At 50.3% G+C, this 26,366-nt stretch overlaps 1 protein-coding gene across 1 annotated transcript in view; it reads right to left on the reverse strand.

Moving 5' to 3' along the window:
* Positions 1-5,621: 5,621 nt before the first annotated feature.
* The window catches only part of AHDC1 (AT-hook DNA binding motif containing 1), a 201,859-nt gene continuing 181,114 nt past the window's right edge, over positions 5,622-26,366 (reverse strand). The window contains exons 3-6 of the mRNA XM_066638861.1: positions 25,197-25,234; positions 17,834-22,894; positions 15,048-15,782; positions 5,622-7,048 (exon numbers count right to left, since the gene is read on the reverse strand). Coding sequence (XP_066494958.1) covers positions 17,877-22,894; positions 25,197-25,234 — 5,056 coding nt within the window. The 3' untranslated portion in view covers positions 5,622-7,048; positions 15,048-15,782; positions 17,834-17,876. The remainder of the gene's footprint in view (positions 7,049-15,047; positions 15,783-17,833; positions 22,895-25,196; positions 25,235-26,366) is intronic.

A 26,366-nucleotide genomic window follows, 5' to 3' on the forward strand; every position in this document is an offset into this window, starting at 1 on the left:
TGACTAGGCAGCTGTTCAGCCCAATATGCATTGGTAACCCCACACCATCCGCTAACTCTGCAACACTTGGTTCACTTGGTTTGGGTCGATGAAGCCAGTAGAGAGACAGAAAACCTGGTGGCAGAAAACTTGGTGTGAGCCTCACCAAAGGAAGGAGCTCTTCACTGAGCTTCTTAAGTGGTGGTGGTGGTTGATGGTGAAGGAACCATCAGCCGTTGCCTTGGTGCAGAACCATAGAAGTGAGCTTTCCATGTAGTTTGAGAACTGCTCCAGCTAGATTAGTGGTTCCCAGCTTGTGGTCCACAAGCCCTTGAAAAGTGGTCCACGAGGTCTCCAAAAAAAAAAAAAAAGATTGCCTTACTTCCAGTATCTCACTGAGCACTATCCCACAGACTACCAAATTTAGGCCCAAATCCTAACCAACTTTCCCACACTGACACTGTTGTGCCAATGGGGCATGTGCTGTACCCTGCAGTTGGGGGGAAATGTTTGTTCCCTTACCTCAGAGCTGCATTGCCCTGACCTCGCAGCTGGAAAGCTGGTTAGGATTGCACTCTTAATTCTATTTTATTATATATATTTTTTGTGCTTGGGGAGAGGGTGAGGATGGCGAGCTTGCATGTGGTCCATTCCAATTTTTGCCTGCGTGATCCTAAAAGTTGGAAACCATTGAACTGGATTCACATGACAATATGACGGAATTCCCAGAGGGCCTCTGTGGCATGTCTGGAATGCATATCAATGATAAAATCACTCAATCTGGTTGCCTTCATTGTGACAGTTCAGTCTCCTGCCTGGTCCTGTTTTGTCAGACGAATTTTGGTTCTGTTGGCTGCTGGACAAGGAGAAGGTGCTTGGAGAGGTGTGGCTGACCTCTTGTATGTTGAACACTTGTCCCTCTTTGCTCACAACACTGAACAGAAAGACCTGCTGCATCCAGGAGATGATAAATACCTCTTTGCGAGAGGCAGCAGTCCTGGCCATCTTGAAAGGAGCAGTTATGAAACTGCTCTTGAAAAAGCCCTTAATGGACTCAGAGGATCAAAACAACAAGGTGCTTGAGTGCACAGTTGTGCTCTAGCTCAGATTAGAACAGTTATCATTTCAGTCAGGCTTCAGACATGGTGTTGGCACAGAAACTGCCTTGAACACCCTGTTGGTTGACCTGTACCTGGAGAGCAGGAGTGCAACCCTGTTGATTCTCCAGGACCACTGTTCACACTCTTCCTTAGATGCCATTCACATTGGTATCCTTCTGCTTAGACTGGCCGGGATGACAACTGAGTTTCAGTTCTGCCAGGAGAGGCAATTTCTCACCCCTTCCCCCCCCATGCCATCAAATATAAGACTAGGAAAATGATGCTACCTTGGCCGATTCCCCAAGGGTGGGGGTGACCAAAGGATCTGTGAGAGGCATTTTCCCATACCTCTCAGTGGACCCCCTAAAGGCCTATAGGTCTGCTTGGGATTACACCAGCTATACAGATAGTGTAATTCCAAGGAGAGCTAGGGGACTGGTGGGGCAGGTCAAAAGATGGGGGCTAAGATCTGGTGCATGTGACTGCTGCCAGAGCAAACCCTCCCTCCCCCATCATGCGCTAAGTTCTCTTCCTGAAACACACTATTACTCCCCCTCCCCCCTCACAGCCCACCCCCACTCAGTGGCATCACTAGGGTTTGTGTCACACTGTACGGGAGGCCGTATCACCTCTATGATGGACATCCTCCCATGCTGTGAGTGGGGCAATATCTCAGGTGGGGGCGTGGTGATGTACCTGCTGGTTTTTTGGCTATAACTTTTCAATTTTGGCGAGCAGTGGTGTCACCCCCGTACATGTTACCCAGTGCAGTCCACACCCCCCGCACCCCCTAGCGATGTCACTTCCCCCACTGACAACTTACTGGGGTTCTTGCAGTGCAGGGCCCTCATTGGATTGGGCCCAAATTTTCCTCTTTCTCTGTGGGGCAAAAATAACCCTGCCCTTTCACCTTGACTTTTGTTGCCTGACCTGCTGCAACTCGCTGTTCTACATTCATCCTTCTTCAGCTCACAGGAGAGGTCAGTTCTTTTCTTGTTTTTACTGGGCCAGTTCCTCTGACATTTTGCTTGACTCAAACACAAGTGCTTGCATTGCAATCAGCCTGCCACATGAAGTGGCAGTTCAGCCAGGGGAGCATCATTTTCCTAGTCTTATATTTGGTGGCGAATCAAGTCACTGATCAGCTTCCAGATGCGTGCATCATCAAGAAAATGAGCCTCATCTCACCTGCAACATGCTTGTGGGGTCACAGGTATGAATTTCCATGTTGTAAGGATGGAATAGGCTTGATGGCCAACCAAAGTGGCTTTACAGGGAAGTATATTTTCTTTCAGTAATACATGGTATCCAGTGGTATCCCTGGTGTTAGAACCAAGAGGCCACGTGGTCCTGGGTGGTGAGGTGTCATGGAATGCTCGGGTAGCCTTCTGAGCTTTCGGAGAGCCTTTTCAACAGAACTTTCAGAAGTCTTGTTTAAGGGCCCTTTGGAGGCTTAGGGGGCTTTCTCAGCGCTCCAGGATGCCACACAAGGCTCTGGAGTGCCCAGATAAGCGAGGAGGGGTGGTGGGTGGTTGCCAGCTGGGGGGAACACACTCTGGGGTTGTGGCCCTGGGTGTCACGTCGCCCAGGGTTGCCACTGGGTTTATCTGCAACTAACTGTGCAGAGGATCAGGCTGCTGAACAGAACATTTCTGCTGGATCAGGGGAGAGGTTCTGGGCTGGCAGCAGACACTTCCAGTCACCTGGAACTGGATTCCATTGACTAGTCCTGTTGAACTCTGTTGCAATTGTGGTGGTTTTTGGCAATGCCAACCCACCTGTTCATTGTGCATGTTCACCTGATGAGCATCCATCACCTTCTCCTTATCTTTGCCATGGCAACAGGCTCATCAAATGGGCCTCGCTTTTTCCCACAGTCCTATTTGTCCTTAGAATATCTGCTTTCCTTCACAAAACAGGGCACTCCGCCACCCTCCCCCTTCCAGCTCCTTCTCTCACTTGTTTTACAAGAACCCTATTCAGGCTGAAAAGGTAGCTGAGCAAAAGCAGCTCATTTCAACTGGACCCTCACCTGTGACACATCCAATGTCCGCATGCTAGTTCAGCACCCATCTGGGTGATCCCTGGCGCTTAAAAGGCTGCACTCATGGGCCAAAAATCCAGTTGGAACAAGATGTTGGACAACATCCTTGCAACATCCAGGGCTATGTCTTCCTCAGCTCACATCAGTTTAAATCAGGCCCAGGTGTGGTGTGCTAAGGCAGGGGAGGCGACAAGCACATGATGAGCACTTTGGAGCGGGTGGACCCCAGGGAGTTCATGGCGCATTCGTCGCACACCTATCCAGCCACTTTCAAAAATTCCTGCCTACACCATACCATCTCTGGGCAGAGTTTATACAACTGAGGAGGAATCTGTAACAGCCCCGCTGCAATTATGGAGCGTATTCCCCTTGGAGACTTGCCAATGGTGGAGCGTTTTTGCTGAGATGATTACATCTCTGGGCCGACAAGGGGCCGCGTGTATGAGAAGGTGGCGTGTGCATTATGCAACACTCTCTGTTCAGCAGGCCAATCCTATCTGTGTGTACACACTTGGAAGGTGCACTGAATTAAGAGGGGCCCATCCCCAAGTAAGTGTGCAAAAGATTGCAATGTTCATCGTTTAAGTGCATACTTTTGCTACATCGCAGAAGAGTAGATTGTGATGCACAAATTAAGTAATGAATAAATGGAAAGCGTCACCAGAACATGCTTGGGAGGTGTCGCCGTGGAGGAAAATGTTTGACAAAGGCACTTAAAATCTTGCTGTAGCCTTGTGGTTGCAAGTACCATTGTACTGAAAACTCCAAATGCTTACAGGGGGCTATGCTATCCCTACCTCATTGTTTTTCAATGAGTTTTGGGCACATGAAACAAGCAGATGAAGAAGGAGTCCCTCGATTGGGCAAATGCTGTTCACACACAGTAACATCTGTTGCCATGATTTGGTGCCAGGCACAGATTTAAGGTTGATTGCTCTGGTCCACAGTATGCGGCAAAGACCCTCCACCCCTTCTGCTGTGGCAGGAGATCTGGCAATACCAGCCTGGGGTGAAGAGCTGTAACATTTGTAGAGCACTGGAACCCGCTGGAAAGTACCCTTCTGCTTTAGATGCAACTACACTCCTATCTGTTTCAGGGCAATTCTCCCTCCCCCCCCCCCCCAAAAAAAAAGAAAAAAAAAACAGTTCTGCAAACTATCAGCATGTTCAGTTTGAACCCGGCAAAAGCCAGGTCTGGAGGGCATGTAATGCCTGCATGATCACCAGCCACCCTTCCCTTCCTAATCCCCAGATCAGGATTTGCAACATTTTTTTCTTCCAAGAAGAATGAACATCTATATATAAGTCAATGTTAAAAATCAACATAGACACAAAGCATGGTATGTGAGAAGAGCAAGAATGCTGGTTAAATAACCCCCCTGGTATATATGCATGAAGGACATGCCTTGAACCCAAGATTAAATGAAGATGAAAGAGCCAGAACGGTGTAGTGGTTTGGGAGTTGGATTTAGACCTGAAAGATCCAGGTTCAAATCCCCACTCAGTCACAAAGCTTCCTGGGTGACCTTGGGTCAGTCACACTCAGTCTCACCTACCTCACAAGGTTGTTGTAAGGAGAAGAACTATGCACACTACCCTGAGCACCTTGGATGAGGGAAGGGCAATATAAAAATGTGAAAATTAAAATAAAGAAAACTGTTAAAGGATGAAAATGGGAACAAAGTAGAGCAGATCTGCCTGCAGGGGGGTAGTCTTCTCCTGCCGGCTGGCAACTCCATTCTGCATCAGTGCCCTGGCTGTTTATCAGCCCAGATGGCAAATATCGGCAAGTGCAGATCCATGCAGGAAATGTTCATAGCCGCAGTTGTGGGCTGTGCTTGCAGAGGCAACAAAGGTGATACCTGCAATTTGACGTCCCCCATTTTCCTGGCTGCGCATGCCATGCTGAAGAGGCGGAGGGAATGGCCATCTTGAAGTGCCCTTCAATTGCTGCCTGGGCTTGCCAAGCACACAGGCTTTTAGGGCACCTTGTCTTCTGCCACGGTGGGAACACAACGGCAGATGAAGTTGCACAGACAAGGCTCCCCGATTTGAAAGGCAGGCCAGAATAAATTCCATCCACCCCGCCAAGCTTATTCTGGTGCTGAGGCCTCTCAGCCCAGAAAAACAAGCAAGCTATTTTCTAGCCGCCAACAGAGAGGCTGGCTGCCTGAAGCCAAGTGGCAGCAAGCTGGAAACAGATTCTCGCAGCCCTGCAAAGAAGAGCAAAGGTTTACGCTCTCCATCTCATGCCCTTTGATGGCGGCCCAAAGAGAGGCCACCTTTATGACCCATTGTTTTCTGGATTTTGCCTTGGAAGAGCCTTCCACCCCCCCCACCCCATCTCCCCACAAATGCGTAACTAAACACAGCATGGAGCACATGAGCTCAGCATTCGTTCCAACCCCTCCCTCCCCAAGTGCTGGCAACAGACTCTCCCTAGATACCCCAGGCATCCACTCAACCACCAAGAGAAGCAAACGAGGCAGCCTCATCGCTCAATATATAGGTTTCTTTTAATATAAAAAAGTGTCTATTAAAAATTCCTTCCTAAATACACAAAAAGACCAGTTGGGGTGCAGGGGAGAAGGGGGGGGGAAAGCAACCAAAATGGGGGGGGGCCTTTGGGGTGGTAGATGAAGGCAACAGTGGCCTGGGAAAGGAATCAAGCAAGCGGGAGCTTTAAATGGTGATAATCAGAGGTGTGTTCCATCTTCAAGCGACTACCAAGTCTGGTATACAGTATTTAGTTGCAAGCACTGCACAGGTCAGTTCAGTAATGGACAACACAGGACTGGGTTGGGGGGGGGGTTCTTTTCTTTTTGTTTTTTCTTTTTTGCACAATCCACAAACCTGTACATGATTTTCCAAATCCAGGGAAAGGAGGGAATAAAGAGGACAGGACAAAGGTGGGGAAAAAAGTCTCTCTCTCTCTCTCTCTCACACACACACACACACCCTGAGCTCAGCACTGGCGCAAGGGGACACACACAGAGAAAGGTTTTACAAGTGGCCAACGAGAACTTAGAAAATGCCTTTGCTCCCCTCCCTCTCCTCCCCTCCCCAACAAAATAGGGTGTATCTGCTTGTCTTTAATCTTTTTTTGTTTTCCTAGTTTTTAATACAAATTTGGATCTTTGGGTGCGTACTGCCAAAAAAAAAACCAACAAAAAAACAAAAATAAAAACAAAAATCCCCCCTTCTGATCAACAACAAAAAAAAGCAACTTAACCCCTCCATGAAACCCATGCTGAAATTTGCACATCACAAAACCACAGCAGATGTACAGATGCCATATACAATACACAATTTATAATAAAACATTATATACAATAAATAGGTTCTTGTTACTTTTTTTGTCAATCAATCTGCAAATAGATTTTCAGTGCATACGCGACACAATTAGCTTCTCTTCTGCTTGGACTCTGTCTGGACTCCTTCCTTTTTTTTTTCCCTCTCCAACATTTATTTCTGATTCTGAAAACATAGTTTTGTGTATGTTTTCCTTTTGCTTGCTTTTTTGTATCTTTTTTTTTTCCTTTTTACATTTTTGAAAAGTATTTACAATTGCTGGTTTTGTGCAGAAAGAAAAGCCCCATTTTCCCTCCCCCCACCCCCCAACTTGCTTCTCAATAGAGGAGAGACAAGCATCTCAGTGATGGACCCGGGATTGAGGTGGGTGGGTGGAAGGGGCAACACTACAAAGGAGGGGGCACAGGAATACAGAGTGGAGGGGGGAACAGGCAACATGGGGCTTCCTTCTTCTTGCTGGGATTACTCGGTGAAGGAGGACTTTTCTGGTGAAACTCCCCTTTCTTCCACCGCCGAAAAGAAGTCAAGAGGAGCCGAAGAGGGGACACTGTCAGTTTGTCCTAAAAGTGTAGCCAGTGTGGTTGGGGGAGGGTCTTCTCATTGGCTATGGAAACTGTAAACAGAAACAGAAAGGAAGAGTTTATAATACGAAACACAAACCGCTCAACTCAACAACAGTAATGCTGCAAGTAGCTTCACAGGGTTTGATTAAAAAGCTCAAGAACACATTTTTCAAGACCAGGCCTTAGACCCCAAATATGAACTACCTCGGAACCCTGCAAAATGTTTGCTTGATTGTAGCTGCCTTAGAGGGGAGTTAGACCATCTAGTCTAATGGTTCCCAAACTTTTTAGCACCGGGACCCACTTTTTTGACACAATGCTCTACCAGGACCCACCTGGGTTTACCCAACTTTTTAAAAAAGGAGATCTAGAAAAAAAATATTTTATAATTTTACACTTATAACCACAAAAAAGACCCTCAAACATTTACCTCCTTATAGTTACACATGCTTGCAAACTTCAGGAGCTCAGCTCCTTACAGGACAATTGGCAGCAATCTTGCAAACTGCAGAAGTTGACCTGTTTGCAAGGTAATTAGCAACTACGGTATTTAATTTTTTGAATAACCTCAAGGCTTGAGGCAGTTAATTATCTGATCTTTCCATCGCCCTTTGGCGACCCACCAAAAACCGGGTCGCAACCCACCAGTGGGTCCTAACTCACAGTTTGGGAACAACTGATCTAGTATGATATTGTTCCTGTTGACCGTTAGTGGTTCTTCAAGGTCTCAGTCACCCAACACACTTCCCCAGTCCTGCTACTTGCTGTCTGTTGTACTGGAATGTGAAGCATTAAACACAAAACATCTCATTGCATGCAGCTTCTCTGCCTTCCTTGTGTCAGACATGTTTTCTCCCATGGATCAACTGCCTACCCATGGCAGGCTGCAGTCTATATAGATCTGTGGAAGGCGAATGATCATGCCTTCAGAGAGGGGGTGAGCTTAAAGGACTCTTGGTGTCTCCCATGTTTTTGACTATAAAGTGGAGGCCAGAGACATGAGAGGTTACCATCCATGTGTTGCAAAGCAGGGTTCACAAGGCTTTTGTGTGTGTGTGTGGCTTGACATGCATGGAAAGTGACCTACAAGCCCAGCATAATGAAATCTCAAGATATATACTGAAGTCACTTTTGTGTGTGCTCAGATGCACTCATGACATACATAGTTTAGGGATGAGCTCTGACAGGGACGCAAATTCTGGGAGGTGAACCCAACTCAAAATTTAGCCCTGCACACATCACAGAGACCATGCTTTCAGGCATTCTTAAACCAGGGACAGGAGTGGCTCCTGAGCCCAAAGGGGAAGCTTTCTAGTTTCAAGGCCAACTCATGTGGGGATTGAGAGTCATAAAACTGCAGAGGAATGGAGGGCTTATCCCTCCCCATGGAAGTTACTGGAGGCCCTCAGGCAGAAGGAGCTGAGTGAAAGGCATCCAAGGGAAGCAAGCAATGAGCTGAGGGATCAGTTGTCATAGAGACTGTGAAGGCTCAGCTTAGTTAGCAGAGGGGAACAGCAAAAGGCACCCGCTGGATGGCCACTGCCAAGAGGCTCTCACGAGTGGCATCAAAATGGCCACTAGTAGGCAGGAAGAGAGGAGGGGGTTGCCCTGACAACATTCCTTCTCGAGAAGCACAAGTGAGATCTCACACCAGGGAGGGTCTCCTGGCCAGGGCCGGGCTCTGCATCTCAGGGCAACCCGACCACACCTGGAAGATATAAGCAGGAGCAGGAGGAAGAACAAGCACTTTCCGGTTGCTCCTGTGCCTGGCGCCAGCTGATCTGGTGGGCCAAGCCTGTGCTCAGGTGCGAGTGCAGGGTAAATGAGCTGCCTGTGGGAAATACGCAAAAGCAGCCCCACAACTGCTGAGGTGGCACACCCCACAGGTGGCACATCCCAAGGCAGCATGAACAACAGTGGTGTTTTGAGGCCATTGCTAAGGAAGGAAAAGGGGACAACTGCCATGCACAACAGCCCACCCATGTTCTGCCAAGGTCTCCCCCCTCACTTTCACACTCTGGTTGACCATTGCTTGCCTCCCACTGGCCCCCCAGAGCCACGGAAAGATGCTGGACTAATTCAAATCTTCAAAGAAATAAAGGGCCTGGGACAGTCTTCTCTGTTCTTCAGAATGAGTGGAAGGTGGCTGATAGCCGGATGGAGAAATTCCCGCATGCATGTCAAAAAAGCAAGCATGTCAAAGAGGACGACAGCCCAGGCCCCTTCTCAGAGACTTGCTCAACTTCTGCATTTGGGGAGTTCCTGATTTGGGGAAATCACTCAAAAGTGCAATCCCCATCTACATTCTGAAGTAGCAGAGTGGAAGGGGGCACCTGAACATATGAAGCGGCTGTATACGGAGTCAGACTCTTGGTTCCCCTTGGTCATTGCATTTACAGTATTTTGCTTCCTTTGTCCTACCCCTGCTAGCCAGGAGAAAAAGACACAGAGCTGAGGAATCAGCCTCCCTTATGGCATCTGAGATTGCAGCAGGCACCCTTCAACCCACTCACATTCCGGGCAAGCTTCACAGCTTTAAGGGATAGAGACGAACCATCTTTCCATGGGGCAAGCGTAGCTCTGGTTCTTCCTCCTCCTCTGGTTTCTAATTACTGTGTCTGCATGTTAGACCGGAGGCCTTCAATAGGTGGGTGAGGATGTGGAAATGGGCTGTGACTTGACCTCACTGCCTCTGCCCATTTGCTTTGAGACTCAGGTCCACTCAGTCTGAACAGTAGTCAGGGTTGGGGGTCCTAGGCAGGTCCTAGGTGAGGTAGAGCCCACCAGAGAATTTGAACAGGTTGTGCTGGCCAAGCCTCTTCATCTCCAATGGGCTCTCACTCACACCTGCTCTCCTCTGCAGTGCCAGCTGCTCTCAGTCTTGCCTCATGTCCTTTTCCTCTCCTTCCACCTTTCAGAAATGAGCGCCTGCTCTTGCCATGCTACTCTCTACCCCACATCCGCTTCTAGTTTGCCTAGAAGGAAAGAAGGGGAAGAACACCTAGCAGTGCGACTGCTGACTGGCTACACCAGAGGGCATGGGTTTCTCTCGCTCACCCTGCTCACCCACTGGCTCTTGATGGTGGGTTCCACATTGCAGGTGGGTCCCAGCTTTTGACATGTTACAGAACATGGAATTAGACTGTAAACACATTGGGGCAGGTCCTGTTCCTCTTCAACATTTTGGGCAATGCCTGTTTTTGTAGGTACTTCAACAACAAACACCTATTACGTGTAACTTTGCTCTTAAGGCCCAACCTAATCTTTGCCACATTTTAATAGTGTTTTCTATACCACATTTTTCAACACACAATGCTCTGGAGCTTTCCAAGCACACCGCCTCAAAGCCAAGACAATAAAGAGCATGGAAAGCGTTAAAGCCCCATCCTCTCCCGCCCCCACTCTCAACTGAATGGGTTTAAATGAGCATTTAATGTGACTTTAATATGGCTGTTTCAGTATGCTAATCCAATATCGATTGATTGTTTAAAGGGAAGGCCCCTGTCTCAAACTGAACAAGTTGGAAAGAAACAAACCTGGCTCACAGTTAGAGCCAAACTACCCAGGTCCTGACGGCTGTGAGCATATCCTGATTAAAGCTGGAAAATTGCAAGGAAAAGAGCAAAATCCAGACAGACACCTGCACACCAGGAAAATGCTTTCGGATGGCAGTGACGTCATCTAGGAAAGGAGGTGGAAGGGCCTTGATTAAGAGAATTATAGGCCCAGGTGCAGTTGGAAGAGAACAAAACAAAGAGGCTGTCTAGGGCAAAGCTGAAGGGTTGAGCAGAGCAGAGCAGAAGTGCCAGAGAGCGGCAGGCTGGAGACAAGTGTTTTTTTGAAGGACGTGAAAGGGACAAGGTAGTGGCAATCTTGGTTGGGACCTACGTGCTTGTTTCCTTTGTGCCATCATCATCTCTGGCCAAACAAGTTTTTGAAGCGTTAGGAAAAAAAGGCCTTACAAAACCTGCTTGAGTGGGACAATTATGAAAGGAGTGTGCACACCACGGACAAGCTGCCCCTATCTTCCCCTACCTTCAATGCTTTGAAAAACCACTCATCACTGGTCTCCGTGATCATATGGGAAAAGGAACACATATACAGTCAGTTCTCTTTATATGCAAATTCATTACCTGTGAATTCACTTATTCACGAGGAGCGGAATTGCTACGCTCTCTCATTATCCATGCCTCCTTTCTCATTATCTGCTATGCAGAGACCTCCTGGAGGCTGCAGGGACCTTCAGAATGGCACCTGTGACCAGTGCAGACCCCTTTAAAATGGCCAGAGCAAGCTTCTTCCAGTCATTTTAAAGGGGTCTGCACTGGCTGTGGGAGCCATTTTGAAGGTCCCTGCAGCCTCTGGAAGGTCTCTGCAGCATTCAGAGATATTTTGGCACTTGGTTCTGCACTCTGCTGGCTTCCTAAGGGTCTCTGCTGGATTCTTCTGATGGTAGGGAAGGTACCCCTTTCCCCCCTATGGCACCTCTTGTATCTAACCCCATTGATTCCACAGGATCAATGGTTCCTTATCTGCAAATCTACTATCTGCCAGGGTTTCCAGGAACCTAACCCTAATGGATAATGAGAACTGACTGGGTGAGAAAGAGAGGGAAAAAGGGTGCAGGCTCCTAGGGCAGGTGTGCCTGTCTTCAGCTTGCTCCACAATGCAATGGCACCTGGAGCAGAATCCGAATACCTGAAAAGCAGAATGACATCAGAGCCTTGATGGATCAGACAGAACACAGGTTCATCTAGGCTGGCATCTTGTTTCCCACAATGGCATGGGGGAAGAGGGCAAGAAAGAGAGAGAAAAAAGGGTGTAGGCTCTAGGGCAGGTGTGTCTGTTTTCAGTCAGTTCCACAATGCAATGGCACCTGGCTGGAAAACAGCCAGAGGTGGGTTCCTTCTCTTGTCCAAAGGCAGGTTATTCCAGAGGGTCACTCCACCAAAAGCTTCGTTCCTTGCTATAATCGTCCTAACCTCCATGGGAACGGACTATCTGGTGGCAACTGGCCTGCGGACAGGAGAGCTGGTTCCTTGCATGTGCCACTCCTAAACCGTGATGGGCTCTGTAGGTGAAGACCAACACTACAAATGTGGCCAAGAAAGCCCATGAGTGCAGTTGGAGCAACACAGGTGGAACATGGCCATGTCGTTCCATGCCCTTTAGAAGGAGGGCAGCAAGATTTTGCTCCAGCTGACACCTCCAGGTTGCACTCAAAGGCACAGCTTTGGTGAGTTTTGCATCTGATTATCCTACAGAGTTTGGTGGGAAGCACATGGCAAGTCCTTGAGGCTGGAGGTTACCCAAAGGTACCATTTAGTCCTTCTTGGTGGTAGAAGCCATAAGAGACTCTCTAGAAGGAGAGTCAAAATAGGTGATGACAGAAACAGGAGAACCTCAAGCTAATACAGTAGGAGGGCCCTCTCTCGCTAGTCGTTTGCACATGGAGATCATGCTGTTACTGTTCTGGCTTAGAACTTACTATGCAAGTGTGCCACTGACCAGTGGTCACTAGGATTTGTGTCACCCAGTGCGTAACCCCCATGCAGGGCCTCTGAGAAGAATTTTATCAGGGGGTACAAAGTTTCTTTTGGGCTCCTTTGCAAAGGGGGAGGGATGAAACAGAGAAGGGGAGGGTGGTGACAGGCAAGCAGAATGGGGGCAGGGAGGGTGGGAGGGTGGAGACATCTGGAAAAGCCTTTGGAGCCCAGGTCTACCCACCTGTGTGGCATCAGCAGCGAGATTAAAGCAAACACACTCCTAAATCTCTCTAAAATCTTTTAAATATAGAAAATCAGGCAGAAAATTAGCATCATTGTATTAAGCTCACACTAGAATGGAAAGAGACCTGTGTGTACCAAAACTTGCTTTTGCAGCAGCTGTAATCTTGCAGCTGTGTCCCTGAGCCCCTGTACACTTCTTCACCATAAGCAGATCCACAAGCTAAAGAGCTACTGTAGCAGGCCAGTTTCCTCCCAGATTTGACACTGTGTTAAGAAGTGTCATATATGCATTCCTTTGCACAGCATATATGGCTTGCCAGTAGCTATGGTAGCTGCAGCCGCATGCTCATGGTAGTGTCTCCAGCAGCCTGTGTGGGCAACAAGTCTGAGTAGATAGGAAAATGTCAGATCCCAGGAAATTTTTGGGCCCCCTCCTTTGGCTCCTGGGCCCCCTTTTTTGACCCTAGGCCTGGGTACAAATTACCCCCTTTACCCCCCTCTCCTAGGCTCTGCTCCCATGATGGACTTCCTCCCATGCAGTGGGCAGGGCAACACCCCAGATGGTTAGCAGGGGGAGACTAACTGGCCCACCTCACCCCAGCAGTGTCTGTTCTGGTGGCTGCCTGCTGGTATTCATTTGCATCTTTTAGATTGTGAGCCCTTTTGGGACAGGGAGCCATTTAGTTATTTGATTTTTCGCTGTAAATCGCTTTGTGAACTTTTAGTTGAAAAGCAGTATATAAATACTGATAATAATAATAATTTAATTCTGCTGGCATTATTGAGCACTGCAACTGCCCCTTCACTGAGGCACACAGACCCAGGAGCCCACCTTGAATCTCAACATGAGACCCACATTAACAAAGGTATGGCACATGCCCATCTTTCTCCTTTCCTCTGCGGCATGATTGGACAGGGCCCATGAGAGGGGGGTGAAGGGGGTAATTTGTACAGGGACCCAGGGTTAAAAAGAGGGCCCAGGAGCCAAAGAAAGGGGCCCTGAAAATTCCTGGGTTATTATACTTTTCTGTCTCACCCAGACTCATTGCCCACATGGGATATTGGGTGCGCGGCTGCTGCTGCTACCGAAATCCATAGATACTGGGCCAAGGAATGCATACATGACCATCCTTAACACACTGTCAAATGTGGGAGGAAACTGGCCTACTACAGTAGTTCTTTGGCATGTAGTTCTTTGGCTTGCCATGAAGGAGTGTCCAAGAGCTCAGGGACACAGCTGTGGGGCTACAGCTGTTGCAGAAGTATGTTTTGGTGCACACAGGACACTTTCCATTCTAGTGTGAGCCTAAATATGATAATGCTAATTTTATGCGATGATTTTCTGCAATTAAAAGACTTAAGAGAGACTTAGGGCACAATCCTAACCAGGTCTACTCAGAAGTAAGTTCTATTTTGTTCAATGGGATTTACTCTCAGGAAACTGTGGCTAGGATTGCAGCCTTAGTGCATTTGGTTTTCAGATGCTGCATGGGCTGGTAGACCTGGGCTCTGCATTGGGAAGTCCAGTAGACCTAGGCTCCAAAGACTTTTCTGGTTGTTGCTACCCTCCCCCTGTCCTGTTTTGCCCCCTCCCTACCCCTCTTCTGCCCACCCGTGTCACCACCCTCCCTCACTCTGTTTCATCCTCTCCCCCTTTGGGAAGGGGATCAAAAGAAACTCTGTACCCCCTGAAAAGTTCCTCTCAGAGGCCCTGCAGTCAGATACACAGCAGATCAATAGAAGAGGGAAGCTGAGTGGCTGTAACTTGGCATGCAGGAACTGACACAAAGCAGAACAGCCAACACCACCTTTTGTATAGAACTGTCAGAGACCCAGGAGCCTCTTTACATCTGCATCTGATAATTTTCTACCTCCTTCTGCTTTCTTTTTCAAGCTCAACAACAAGAATGACAACAAGAAAAAAATAACCGCACTGCCACTCGTGCCACCCTGCCTAAGATGAGGTGTGACTATTTATCAAACCACTTAAATTGCCCCCAAAGTGGCCCACAACAAATTTAAAAGACACTATAAAAACAAGAACCAAATCCACAGCAAATGGCCAATTACAGCAGCAGCCAAGAATAAAACCTGACTCTGACTGAGAGCAGGTGGGTCCCCCCCAACCCGCTAGTTCTTGGCCAAAGAACCAGAGCACATTGGCCGGGTAGTGGTAAGGCTGGTGCGGGCTGGTTTCTCCTTGTGGGAGTGGGCTGGATACAACCCCCTTTGAGTTCTTTCCATTGGTGTGGCTGCCTTGTGACTAAAAGCGTCCTGAAAAGGATCAAGGGTTGACACTGACAAGGAGATGGTTACTTACTGGGAGAGGGAAATGTCTCCGAGATCCATTCATAAACTTGTAAAAAAATCTTCTGGGCTCTTCAAAGAAATTAAGCAACAAAAATCTTTAAAAAAAAATTTTTTTTTAATGCAAACAAACTGGGAGAAAAAAATAAAGAAACCCTCACAAAAGAAAGGAAGGGGGAGAAATTGCCGAGTCTTCAGTTTTCATCACTGAGTTTTCATTGGAGTTCACAGATTAGACGGTTTTCTTTTCCCTCCCCTCCCAAAAGAAAAAAAATCCCCTTTCCCGTGGCCATCCCTGTTTATTGTCCATTGCCTTCCAGTGTGTTTCGTGTACACGTGCTGCGGGCGGGCGGCTCACAGGACACCCACTCACTCTTGCATTCTGCCTGGGTGGTGGCTGTGACCGATTGTCTTTCTGCTGGACTGCGGGGTGGAAGGAGGGCTGGCGACCCGGTCCGGTTCAAAAATTGCCTCCATGCCATTCTCAAAGAAAGTGAGTTTGTTTTTGTTTGTTTTTTAATATATTTTCTGTTTTTTTGTTTTCTTCTTTTTTTAAAAAAGGATCTTTATCTCTCTCCTTTCCCCCTCTTTTCCTTTTTTTTTTTTTTAGTTTTTTGTGTTTTTTTAAGAAAAGAAAAAACAAAAGAACCAACAAACGAACAACAGAAGAAAAAAAAAATCAGTTTTTGATTTCCATTAAATACAGAACTTGAAAAGTGTTCCAGAAAAAGTGCTGGCTAAAGAAGCTCTGAAAAAGAGAGAAAGCAAGAGACACATGTCAAAATGTAACCATTCTGTAACCATGTAACAGGGTGATTCGTTAGGGAGAACAGAGCCCAAGAGATCAAACAACCCCGTTACTGGAATCCACTGATTCAATGGTCCCTTAAAAACACCTACTCAGCATAGGCATAGTCTTTCAGGAGGGGAGAGATGGCCAGTAATGTAGCTGTACTATACCCCTGCTAACAGAGAAAAGAGGTACCATTTAAATGGCTGTCGTTGGAGGTTATCCAGTCCAACCCTCTGCTCAACTGCTAAAGCATCCCTGACAGGTGGCCATCCAACCTCTGCTTGAAAACCTTCAATCAGGAAGAGCCTGCTACTGCTTGAGACAGACTGTTCTAGTGCTGGCTAGCTCTTACAGTCAGAAAATTCTTTCTGGCCCATTCCGAACTGGCGCTTACACTGCCGAAACGTGTTCTGGCAGTATAAGATGCTTTCCAGGTGTCACAAATGCTACAGGGCTAGGAGAGTGTGGCCTGGCCACTGCTGGAAGTGGTGGGTGGCTGAGTCCACGTGATGACGGACTGGGGCCATCCACCGCCGCAGGTAAGGTTGCATAGGACGTTGGAGGGAGGGAGTGGAACGGGGGACTTAGGGGTCAGTGTGGGTAGGATTGCAGCTTAGGATTGTTAAAAATTTCCCTGCTTGATGATGTCATTTCCGGTCATGATCTCACTTTCGGTGGGTCCTGACAGATTCTCATTCTAAAAATGAGTGCTAAACATGTGCTAAATGTGAGAACCACGTCCCAGTGCTAAACGTGAGAACCACTGGCTTATAGCATTTGTTCAAGCAGGGCACCTTATCACTTCAGGGGAATGTAATCAATATAAGTAAAGGCAATGGGTTACGGGGGGGGGCAGCCTTTGCTTATCCATGGGGTGGGGGCAGAATGTATCCCCCATGGATACTGGGGGATGCCTGTATAGAATTTCATTCTAAGCCTGCTCTTCTGCATGACAGGTCTTAAGATACCTGAAGATGGCCAGCATATATCCCCTACATCTTTTCTCCTGCTAGTGCTTTTTTTAGTGACTGGTTGCTGGTGTACTTTTCCTGGCACAGGAAACCCCCCAACCCCATTCATTCTGCTACGCAAAACACTTTGCAACTTTTTTTGTTGACAGGCAGTTTGTACATCATCATCATCAAAATTTGCCTACATCTTTATTTGCATAAAGGAAAACATTACTTATTCCATCTTCCTTCCCAGAAGTTCAGGCAGCTTTCTCCCCATTGATCCTCTGAGTCCCTCAACATCCCCCAGAAAACCTCAGTGGGGGGGCAGGAGTTTGAACTTGGGCCTCCCCAGTCAAATTTCAACAGCCTGGCAGGACTTCACATGAGTTTTCAAAAGTTGTGTGCATGAGAGATATTCCCACTTAATGTCACATCCCTGGCAGGAACTGGACATGACAGCACATGCGAAGGTGTGGCCCCAAGCAACAGATCCAAGGTGCATCCTCCTTTCTCTTCCAGTAACATTAAGGAAGAAAATGTGGGATATAATGTCATCCTCAGACCTTCTCTCCCTTCCCAACTGGGGCTCCAAAAACCCCCAAAGCCAACCCTCTTTTTCTCCACCCACTCAGGGACTGTCTGACTCAGAATGCTCCCTGATGCCACCTTAAGTCTGCCAGTGCGCTACATCTCCCAACCCTTACTGTGCTCCTTGCACACTGCCATGAAACCCAGACATGTGAGACTCTGTCTTTCACAGGAGCACGCAAGGAACCCAGTAAGGAGGGGAATGATCTACTTCTTGCTTGAGCAGGCGAGAAGCAGATTGAATCCACCGCATCTCAGAACCCTCTCAATCTCCCTCTGATGCAACCTGCACCCTGGGGCCGTGTGGATGGGCTGGCAGTGCACACACTAGGCACTCAGGTTTTGATTTCATGAAGCAGCACACAGCCCTGGGCAAGCAACGTGACAAGCGTCATGAATCCTCCCAGGCACCCTCGCCCCAAAGCATACCCCTCCCTTCCTCCCAGTGTTGCATCCAACACCTACCCTGAAACAAAACCTCGTTGTCCGGTTGGCACTTCAGATGACACTACAATGAGGTGACTGTGAACGTGTCCTCAGGGTGTTGCTCTAGCATTGGACCCAAAAACCCGCTCTTCTGGGTTGTGGCCATGATGGGGTGCCCTTGGGGTGCAAAGCTGGGGTACCTGTAGTTGTCCTGCAGTGGCAACATAGAGTCTCTTGGGACTGGGGAGATATTCAAGTCGTTCATCAAGGGACAAATGTAGGCCCCTCGGTGGTGAGCTCTGGTCATGTCCATGGGCTCCTTCTCACTCTTAGAAGGGTTGGTGCTGGGGGGGCTGGTCAGGTGGGGGTTGAGGCAGGAGGTATCCGGGCTTCTCCCCATGAAGTCCACTAGCATCCCCACTCCAGCTTTGTTGTCATAGGGAGGGCTGCGAGTGCTGGAGGTGGGGGAGTACCAGTAGCTGGGGTTTTTGCAGCTGGGGGAGTCATAGTGTGGCTGCGACATGGGCAGGTCCCGGCAGGTCATGTGTGCTGCTGCGTGGGACAGGCCGCCAGCCCCTTGCATGCTGTGTTTGAGCGAGTCACAGGCTGGAAGCTTCCGGATATCGCTGGGCCGCAAGTCCTCCTTAAAGGCCAGTGTGGGGGAGCAGTTGGGAGAGAAGGCTTTCTGCAGGCCTGCTTCAAACACAGTCTGTTGAGGGGGTGGGGCAGCAAGCTGGTGGGGCAGGGGAGGGAAATGCTTGTTCTCCAGGTCGGTCTGCCCCAGGCCAGGGGAATCACTCTGGAACCCTTGTCCAAAGGTGCCATCTGAAGGGGTGGAGGGGTTCATGGTGTAAGGCCCAGCATAGTCACAGGGGTCTCTTTCACTGAGCCCAAAGCCCCGGGACTGGGAGGGTAAGGGAGACATACTGCTATCTCCGCTGTAGTAGTCCAAGCCGAGATCGGTGCTGTCTTGGAACAAGGGGTTGACGGGCTGCGATTTGGTAGGAAACTTGGTTTTCCCGGTGCCTCTCTCCTTCTTGGAGGCGCAGGCTCCCCGGGAGCCCCGTGGCTGCCTGGCCCCCGTGCCCCGCTTAGAAGGATAGGAGGCTGTGGAAAAATTCAAGTGGGCAGCATCAAAAAGATCCACTTTCTTCCGCCTGCCGCGGCCTGGCTTAGAACTGCTCTGGAACAAGACGCTCTGGTTCCAGTTGTAGCCTGGGGCAGAAGAGGAGTCGTTCCAGTCCATCATCAGCTTCTCCAGACTGGAGAGGCTGGACTGGCCTTCGCTGGACGAGGCCTCGCTGTTGGCCCTTCTGTAGCCACCTGGCTGGTTGAACTGGGTGCTGTCGGAGGAGGATTCTGAGAAGGTCTCTGAGACGGTCTGCTGCTTAGCCTTCTGGGGCGTGTAGTTGGAAATATCCAGGATGACGTTGGGCTCGTTGATGTGACAGTCAAAGCCTGGATTGTAGAGCTGGTTGAAGGCCTCCGAGTTCCAGTCCAGGCTGCCGTAGCCTTGCCGGAAAGCCCATTGGGAGGCACTGGGAAACTGCCGACAGTTCTCAGGGGAGGGCTGGAAGGAGGCGGAACCTTTGGGAACCAGGTAGCCACCTGGGGACACAGTGCTTGCACGGCTGTCACACCTCATGGGCGTGTGGGAGGAGCTGGAGAACTGGCTGGGGTCGGAGCTGTTGAAGAAGGCTGCTTTACTCAAAGGCAAACTGGGACCTGATGCCTGCTGGGCATAGCTCGCGCTGTGGGCACTGCTTGGCGAGGACGGCAGGCTGTTGCCGCTGCCGTAGGTAAAGCTGCAGTCTTTGTTATTGGGGCAATCCTGCGTGGCGTGGTAGGTCTTTCCTTGCTGGAACAAGCTAGAAGGCGTCACAGTCTGCCCTCCACCGCTGTTGTAGCTGCCGTACTGTGCATAGCTAGAGGCCGCAGTGGAATGAGTCGTGGGCGACCTGGAGACGGCTGAAAGCGGTGCCAGCTTCTGGAAGGTGTCCGTGCCACGGCACTCGGAAGTGGCCTGGGAAATGCTGTATCCTGTTGCTCTGCTGGGAGGGAATGTCTGCCGGTTTGGCATGACTGTGTGGAAGGGCGCCTCAGTAGTAGTGGTGGCAGTGGTGGACGAGGGGGTCACTTTGCCCCCTCGGCTTGGATATGATGCCATTCCCCTCTGAGTAGCAATGGCATTGGGAGGGGCTGTGTAGGTGGGTGTGGATTTCCGTGACTCGGAGCGTGTATTCGAGAGGGCAAAGTCCAGCAGGTCGGACGAATCATCGGAATCCAGCAGGGAGCGGAAGTACCCCGTGAAGAGGCTGTGTCTCTCCTGGCTTAGCTCGGACTGTGACGATGGATTGCTCCCACCGTAAAAACTAGCCCTGCTGGAAGAGCTTGCCTCCAGCCCGGAAGAGTGGAAGGTTCGAGAATCAGCACCTTGGTAACTGCAGTTCCTGTTGACTTGGCTGGAGAGGTGCCCATGGTGGGACATCCAAGAGCTCTCCTTCATCCCACCCCACTCAGAGGCCCCGTCACTGAAGTTCTGGCCAGGGTTCTGCTCGGGAAACAGCACGCCATTCTTGCGGGACCGTCTCTTCCTCTTGGGCTTATCCATGGAGTCTGGCTCTGGCCGGCCTCTTTTCCGTGGGTGTGGAGGGTCGGCGTGCATGGCTGCCCCTGGAGTTGCCTTCTTCTTCTTGCCGATGCCTTCAAAGAAGTCACTGAAGGAGCAGCGAGATGAGCGGGCAGAGTGGCCCCCTCCGCGTCCAAACCCACCCCCTTTGCCACCGCGTCTGCGGAAGCTTTGGACGCGGTGCAAGAAGTGGGAGATGCTTTGAGTGTCGGGCGCCTGGTGGATGGAGTCTGGCTCGCTGGGAGTCCAGCAGCGAGGTGGGGAGCAACGAGCGGAGCACTGGCTCTGGCGGTTCAGGAAAGCCAGCTTGGCCAGTACGTCTGAGTAGTCGGCCTTACTGTCGTTGGTGTCAGCGACATAGGAGGGTTGCGGGGATGCCAGTTTCTGTTTCCTCCGCCTCCGTTTCTTCACTTCTGGGGTCGCTGTTGGCTCCTTGGGTTTGCAGGGCCCCAACATCAGGTTTTTGGGAGGCCTCCCTCGCTTGCGCTTCAGGATAATGGGCATCTCACCTGGCGGGAAGACGACCACAACATTCCGGCCATTGTTTTTCATCTTCAGCAGTGGAGTGGGCTCCGCGGAGGGGCAGGAGGTCACCTCCTTACCAACCACGTTCAGGTTGCTGTTGAGGGAGGAGACTTTGTAGGTCGTCTTATTCCTCCTCCCAAGGGAGACAGGGATCTTGGCCATCTTCACCACCATCCTGCGCGCCCCTCGGCATTTGGGTTTTGGGGCCTGCAGGCTGGCCATTGCTTTCTGGCTGTCTTCAGGCTCCAGCATGGAAAGGACAGGATCCAGAGCTACGTCTGCTACCACTGCTGCCACGGGCATGCTGGTTTCCTCTGGCTGGGCTACCACCACCTCCACTGGGACAGCCATGGGGAGGACTCTGGTCTCGGCTACAATCTCTGCTCGCCGTCCCCGGCCTCCCCTCCGTCGGCGGCAGAGAATCTTTGGCTTATCTGTTCTGCGAAGAGCATATTTCCTATGATCGTCTCTTCCTCGCCCTGCCCCTCGCCTGACCACCCCTCTCAGCGAGCAGCCTCCGAGGCGGGACTGGGGTTGCAGCGTATGTGCTCCAAGGGACTCGCCTGTCCCCAGCGGGGGCTGGGAGTCTAGCAACTTGGGCAGGGGGCTTAGCAGCTGGGCCTCTGGATCCAAGAGCTGAGCTTGGGAGTCAAGCAGCTGGTGATCCAGAGCCCCTAAAGACTGGAGCCCTAGTGGCTCAGAAAGGGGTTCCAGGGATTGGAGCGACAGCGAGTCAGACAAGGGCTCCAGAGCCTGCAACTCCAAAGGCTCCAGGGCCTGCAGCCCCAGCGGTGCAGGAAGCGGCTCCACAGTCTGCAAAGCCAGCGGTTCTGGAGGAGGCTCTAGAGATTTGGAGTCGACAAGTTGAGGCTGGTGCTCCAGGGACTGGGAGCCAATGAACTGCGATCTGGAATCGAGCCCCTGGCCTTGCAGCAACTGGGGGTGGGCCTCTGGTTGATGATCGAGAATCTGGGGACCTGGGCACGCCAGGGAAGCCAGCTCACTCAAAATGTCTGTATCAGCCAGTTCCGTATAATCCGTTGTGTCCGACTCTGAGCTGCTGGCTTCATCGACGCTGCTGGGAGCCTTCAGAGCAGGACTCCCTTGGCATGCTGGGTACTGGGTCCCCTGATTGTCCCCCTCAGGCTCTCCTGCAGAGAGGCCGGCCCGGGTCTGCTTGGAGAGCTCAGCTTTGGTACCGCACTGTGCCGCTAGCTCCTCGGGGCTGCGGATGCTGTTGGCCAGCAGAGGGGAGGAGTAGAAGCTGTACTGCAGGCCTGGATCCCGGCCTTCCTCACTGAGCTGTGGTTGGCTGTTGAACTGTAAGCCACTGCAGTCCAGGTGAACGCCACAGCTCTTCAGGTCCTGGGAGAGGCGGTTGATGTCCTTCATGATATCTATGAGCTGCACCACGGGATAGAGATTGATGCGGCCGTTGCCACACTTGCTCTTCAGCAGAGAGATGATGTTGTCGATGTTGCACCTGCCAGAGGCCAATGTGGCATTGGAGAAGGTCTTGGCAGCTCTGTCGTGCGTGGCTGTCTCCTCCAGACCTCGGGCATCACCGGGGCAGCCTAGAGCACTGGATGGCAGCAAATCCTCTGCCTTGGTGCTGCCCTGGGCATGAAGGCTCTTGTAGCGGTCAGCTATCTCAGCATGGCGTACTGAACTGGATTTATGTTCCTGGCCTGAGCAAGAACCTTCTGGAAAGCTGAGCATGCTGAATGACAAGGCTTTCTCCGCCAGGCATACAGATGTCTTCTGACCAGGGTGCCCTGCCTGGTAGAACTTTGGCTCGTGGGAGTAATCAGAAGAGCCGTGGATGGCGCCTCCAGACAGCACTGGTGGGCCCTGGGGTTTCAGGCGCTTCCTCAGTTCATCTTCACCAGCGTGCCTCTTGGCAGAGCAGTTGCTGGGATGGGCATCTACCAAGGTTGAACCTGGACCTGGGAAGGGCAAAGAGAAGAGGTTAAGCTTCTTCCTGGCAGCTGCAGGAGCATGCAACAGGCTGACAGACATGATGGCACCCACTTTGGGGGGTTGCTAAGAATCATAGATGTTTCCATTGGGCACCGTCATAAACTGGAACAACACGGTTAGGTGTGACATGGAGATGCTGCCCCTCTGTCAAGTTCTTTTTTCCCTGTAGTGGGGACACTGGGAACACTCCTCCAGCACTTCCACACTGTCTCATCATGGAGTATGTCCAGTGTTTGCCCCAACTCTGCATCACTGGCAACAGCAGCCAGAGACAGGGAATGCTATGCAGGCCAGAACACTTTCCTACACTTCAAGGGAGAAAGGAGAAGAAGTCAGTACAGGGGTGCTGCACGAAAATGGCATCCACTTTGAATTCCCACCTTTCTCCCATTCTATAAAGCAGGGATTGGCAAATCATGGCCCATGGACAGAATCTGGCCCACCAACCAAAGTCATCAGGCCTATGTGAAGCTTGGCTTGGGAGGCGAAGTTGCTGCACACTGGTTGGCTGCACGGCACGGGGTTCCGCAAGCCTGGACAGGCAGATCTGCCACTCCATGTCCAGCATTTGCCAACCTTTCCTCCCAAGCCAAGCTCCACGCAGCCGCTTCCAGGAGCTCGGCAACCCAGAAGTTTGGCGATGACAGGATGAAGTCATAGTCAAATGTCTAGCTAGTCCCTTTGCCCAAAAGGGTTGCTGACCCCTATTATAAAGCATCAGAACTTGAATAGGGGTTCTGTTTGGGGCTCATGTCACCATGTCAAGCATCACGTGAAATTCCAGTTTTGCATGGTGAACGTGGCACAGCTGTGTCTGCAAAAGTTATACTACAGGGCTGGGACATGGCTCTGCCCCTTGCTTGCAAATTTCTTCCTGGGAGAGATGGGGGTGCAACCTTCATGCAGCATTTTGACTGAAGCAAGTCTGCCTTTCTCCTTATTTCCATAGCCACAGGGTATGCAGAGGCATCTCCCCCCCAAAAGCCAAGCCGCATTAAATATTGACTTGGCAATCTGAGGTGGGGAACCTGTGCTATTACCTGGCTTTGGTGAGAGATGGGAGCTGCAGGAATGCCAGCCAAGGGCACATTCTTGCCAGAGTGGGTCAGGTGACATTACCTGACCCCCCCCCCAAACTGGATCAAGCCAACTAGGAGAATTAGAGCCCAATCCTATGCATATCTACCCAGAAGTAAGTCCCATTACAGTCAGTGGGGCTTACTCCCTGGTAAGTGTGGAAAGGACTGCAGCCTTACTTAACTCTTCCTTATTACCTTTATACCCTGCCACCAGTTTCACTGAAGCTGGATGCAACAGGTGCAAGGTCCCCCTTCTTTCATTACAGGGCAATGTGGAACACGTGAGCAGTATGCAGGGTGGGATGGGGGCTCCATTAGAAGGCAAGTTTCTTATGACCAGCCCCCAGATGTTTGGTTCAAGACTCCCAATTGCCTTACAAGTGCCAGGCAGAAGTAATCATGACTTGGGGTAAAGTGGATTAAGGCTAGCTTGGAGGACAACAATGTGGGAGTCAGGCAGATCTGGCTTATGGGGTAGGGAATCTTCTCCCGCACAAGCTTCCATACACAATCAACCCCGTGTTCCTGTCCTAGTGTGCTGCTGTGTGGTTCCTGTCCATCACAACTTTGTTGTTCTCTCAGTGTCCCTCGATATCCTCCCCCCTTTTTACACAGCCACATGTGTGATAGTATGCACCAAAAATAAGGAGTCAGTACATGGTAGTGTGCTGTTGTGGGGAAGGGGGCGGGTCGCCTTGGTTGTGGTCAACGTTTCTCTAAAACAGCAGCTAGATGGATGTCTCTGCTGAGAGGGGTGGTGCAGCCTCTGAATAATTTGTGGTTCAAAAAAATACATCAGAAAATGGTGTAGGTAGAGAGGAAGGATTTGTGTCGTGAACCGCTCACTCCGAGCCAAGTGAGATTCAAGAGACGCCTGTGCCACTTACACAGTCACATTCCTCAAAGGTTCACAACACCATAAACCTCCATCTAAGCCAAGAACTGTTTCCTGCCACCCGCAAGTATGAAATAATGCAGGTCTGAATGCGGAGAAAATGTGATCTCTCCACCAAAGAAGAGCAACCCGCACCGTAAAAGCACAAGCTGAAAAACAAATATGCTTTAGTTGCACCATCAATGGATTGCACAGAAAAGCCCCAAGACTGCCTCGACACTTGTTTTGTGCCTTTGCTGCCTCACAAGGGAAGGGGGAGGGGGGAGGAAGCAAAGTCTACAGTGTGCAACTCACCTTCTGCTTTGCTGCTCCTGCTGTTGCACTTGAGTTCTCTGTGGAGAAGAGGAAAAAAAAAAAAAGACAGGTTAGCCTGGATCAGCAAGCTGTTCTCTGCAGCCTCGCCTGTGGATGCACAGTGTGGTCTATCACGAGAACCGAGCCAATCTAGCTGTGCCTCAAGGCCACCCAATTGGCACTGAAGCACAGTCACTTGGTTACACAAACTGCCCCTTAGGTTGCTGTTGTCCCAGTTTTGCTCATAAAAGAGGGGGAAGCAAGTGTTAAGTTTAGCCCAGATTTAACCCAGGAAATAGTAGTGTTGGGGTGAGACCACAGCTGTGTGCAGCCATACACAAATCTGGATTTGAAAGTGGGTTCTCGAGCTCAGGGTCTGCAATGTTAGTGGCTAGTGCTGCAGGGGCTGGGGCCTGGAATACAGAAGCCAGAAGGCACTGCTCTGGTGCCCAAGCCAGGCAGACGGCATTCACACCAGACCTTGCTGACCTTCATTCTTCCAGCCAATCTCAGGAGTTGATGTTGCACGGCTGATCTCAAAAGGGGCACGAGGTTTAAGCATCATGCATCATCTGGTGTGGCTCTTTCTAGGCTAGGTTCCAGTTGCGGACCATGAGATTCTTGGGCGAAACACTGGAGATTCTGGCAGAGATTCAGGCAAGGTAGTAGCACCAAGATGCAGGTATCTTGTTTTCTTGTGTGCTCCCTGAGGCATCTGGTGGGCCACTGTGAAATACAGGAAGCTGGACTAGATGGGTCTTTGGCCAGCAAGGCTCTTCTTATGTTCTAGAGATCTCTTGCTTCCAGCCAGAAGTATGAGTGTGACAGTTACTCAGGACCAATTCACAAGGCGTACGAGGGTGTTTTGTGTACACAGTGCATGTCACCTTCGGCTACAGGGCCTTGTGCCCACATCTCCACTAGGTGTCCCTGATGAGCTACAGATCCCCTTCCAAGTGGCCATGCCGGTTAAATGGTTAAAACCCCCTTCCAAAGTTATTCTGTTTAAACTTTCTGACCCGGTGGTGCAACTTCTCCGGCCTGACAAAAAGCCTCTTTTGTGCGGTTCCCTTTCTTGTGCGACAGCCGAGTGCTTTCCTTGCCGAAACCGGCTGAGGAAACACGCACCTGGCACTGAAGTTTTTAAAACGTATCAGTTACATGGTCTGC

Source organism: Tiliqua scincoides, chromosome 10, assembly GCF_035046505.1.
Source record: "Tiliqua scincoides isolate rTilSci1 chromosome 10, rTilSci1.hap2, whole genome shotgun sequence".
Taxonomy (NCBI): Eukaryota; Metazoa; Chordata; class Lepidosauria; order Squamata; family Scincidae; genus Tiliqua; species Tiliqua scincoides.